The sequence below is a fragment of the Triticum aestivum genome, chromosome 7B, assembly GCF_018294505.1.
Source record: "Triticum aestivum cultivar Chinese Spring chromosome 7B, IWGSC CS RefSeq v2.1, whole genome shotgun sequence".
Classification (NCBI taxonomy): Eukaryota; Viridiplantae; Streptophyta; class Magnoliopsida; order Poales; family Poaceae; genus Triticum; species Triticum aestivum.
Window position 1 is genome coordinate 75,962,054 of NC_057813.1, and position 2,449 is coordinate 75,964,502.

General features: G+C 46.2%; 1 protein-coding gene across 1 annotated transcript; it reads left to right on the forward strand.

Moving 5' to 3' along the window:
- Positions 1–958: 958 nt before the first annotated feature.
- On the forward strand, positions 959–1,830 carry LOC123161345 (pathogenesis-related protein 1). The gene is made up of 2 exons (XM_044579185.1): positions 959–1,205; positions 1,283–1,830. Exons 1-2 carry the CDS (start codon positions 1,019–1,021, stop codon positions 1,576–1,578), a joined length of 483 nt encoding a protein of 160 aa, XP_044435120.1. The 5' UTR covers positions 959–1,018; the 3' UTR covers positions 1,579–1,830.
- Positions 1,831–2,449: the final 619 nt, after the last annotated feature.

Genomic DNA, 2,449 nt, shown 5'->3' on the forward strand with positions numbered 1-2,449 from the left:
AGGGGGTGCGGGGTGGTTCTGATGGTTTGGGTGGGTCCAAGCTACCGGAGTCCGACATAGAGGACGTCCGAACTTATCGGTCTTGAGGATTCTAGCCGAAATTAGGGCCACACGTCCTTAAAGTGCCAAAACAGTCTCGGTCTTGAAGATTCTAGCCGAAATTACGGCCACACGTCCTTAAAGTGCCAAAACAGTCAAGTTCAGACATTTGGGGCCGAAATGAAGGTCCGCATTGGAGATGCCCTCACCATCCCTTGAATAGAACTCTGACTAGATACAGTGCAAGGTCCTTGGTTAGTTGCTTAAAAAATAAACCAAGTTTTGTTTAGCATCATTTTTTTTTTGTTTTTATAGTAGACGTGCCTAAGTGCTATATACAAATAAAAAGGATCAATGCTTAGAAATTCATTTTCACATGCATCTCTCTAATCAGCTTGCGTTGTACTCCGTACATGGGTAAGCTATCAACAAAAAAAAAGATAAAGCGTGATATACAATGGTTTTGCACTAAAAAAACAATAACGTGTGTTTTGCCAGCACATGCGGTGAGCAAAATATGGTTACAAACGAATGCAACCCAGCATCTCAACCAGCTGATTTACGTGTAATGATACATGTACACGCTGACATGCATTTGTTAATGGGTAACGCAGCTGGCTAATAATTAATCACCTACAAGCACTAGAACAATTTTCCCACGCGGACGTGGTGCCAATTGGATAGAGAACACATTTCTTCTCCTAACTAAAGATTGACAAGCGCTTAAAAATAACAATAAAGAATGACAAAAGCGCGAGCTTTCAGACCCAGCAATGATAAAAGGTTAGCCGACCGACGGTGCCATCCAATTTGGAAAAACTCTGGCGCCTTCACCAGTCTCCACTCACCAACCCCTCTTTCCGGCCAGCTCCTATTTATAGAGCTCACTTCTGCTCTCCAGGAAACACAGCAGCTCTGCGCCATTACAACAGTCACAGCTCACATCATTTGCACCGGTACTAGCTTGATCATCATAGCAATGGCCTCCACCAACAGCTGGACCCATGAGATTGAGTCGCCGGTCGCTGCATCACGCCTCTTTCGTGCCGGCGTCATGGACTGGCACACCCTGGCCCCCAAGCTCGTGCCACAGATCGTCGCCAGCGCCCACCCTGTTGAGGGAGAAGGCGGCATCGGCAGTGTCAGGCAGTTCAACTTCACCTCAGGTACACATCATATACAACTCATATCACCTGCAGTCTGGTACACATGGTCAAAGCATAACAGAGAGTTGATCTTGCAGCCATGCCCTTCAACCTCATGAAGGAGAGGCTCGAGTTCATTGACGTGGACAAGTGTGAATGCAAGTCAGCCCTCATCGAGGGTGGTGGCATCGGCACGGCAATCGAGACGGGCACGTCGCACATCAAGGTGGAGCCGGCAGCCAACGGTGGGAGCGTGGTGAAGGTGGAATCGACATACAAGCTGCTTCCAGGCGTAGAGGTGAACGATGAGATCACCAAGGCCAAGGACTCTGTCACGGCCATCTTCAAGGCCGCCGAGGCCTACCTTATTGCCAACCCGGATGCCTACAACTAAATCAGTTGAGAGGAATCATACATAATTATGTTGTCCCTGGTTTGATTTTTTGTGCTTTCTTCTTGAACTAATAAAGCTGCTACAACGGTCCAGCCTCCAAGCACTGAAGCGAGAGCAGTGAGCAGAGTATGGACTTGAGAAGTTTAAAAGTTGTGTATTTGTAACTATCAAAGTTTGCTGTTGTTTGATGATGTTGCTGCTTTTTGTACTGTAATAAAAGGAAGTATTTGAAACACATAATGAACTTCTACATATATTTCGATTTTTTTTTTTTGAAACGGAGGCAAAAGATTTGCCTCATCAATTAATTAAGAAGAAGAGAATTGTCCGGTTAATTAACGGAAAACCAGGCGAAAACCAATACATATAGATCACATGCAGACTACTCGCTAAGAAAGAAACTCCATGACCTCACTGTCAACCCAACAAACATACATAACACGCAACAACCGCAAACCCTAGCACTTCTATGTCGCAAAGAAACCCTCAACAAAACCAATGTTGAACACATCAGACGCCAAGAAATCCATGGAGACGAGCCACTCAAAGATGGAGGACGAAGAGACTGAGTATTCTCCATTAAGCAGCCACAGACGCCTTATCAATGGCGCCACTCTTCTTGCCTATGCTCCTAAGAGCCTTCTTCACCTTCTTTATTTTGCCTGTAGAAACCTCATCCACGAGGAGGCAAGCAATCACATTGCGAGACCCAGGACAAGTTGCCTCCAAGGAGGCGAGCAAACGGTCAAGATTTTTCACGAAGACCACCTCATCAATACGTGCCAACATAGCGTCACGGTCAAAGATGGGCGACCGAATGGGCTTCGGTGCCTCAGAAGTAGCTGCCAAAACACCAATCTCATCAACCTCG

Excerpts from the sequence above, each read along its gene's own strand:
- LOC123161345 (XM_044579185.1), top strand. The coding sequence starts at position 1,019 with ATGGCCTCCACCAACAGCTGGACCCATGAGATTGAGTCGCCGGTCGCT. Across the intron at positions 1,206-1,282 it reads GCAGTTCAACTTCACCTCAG|CCATGCCCTTCAACCTCATG; the intron begins GTACACATCATA and ends TTGATCTTGCAG.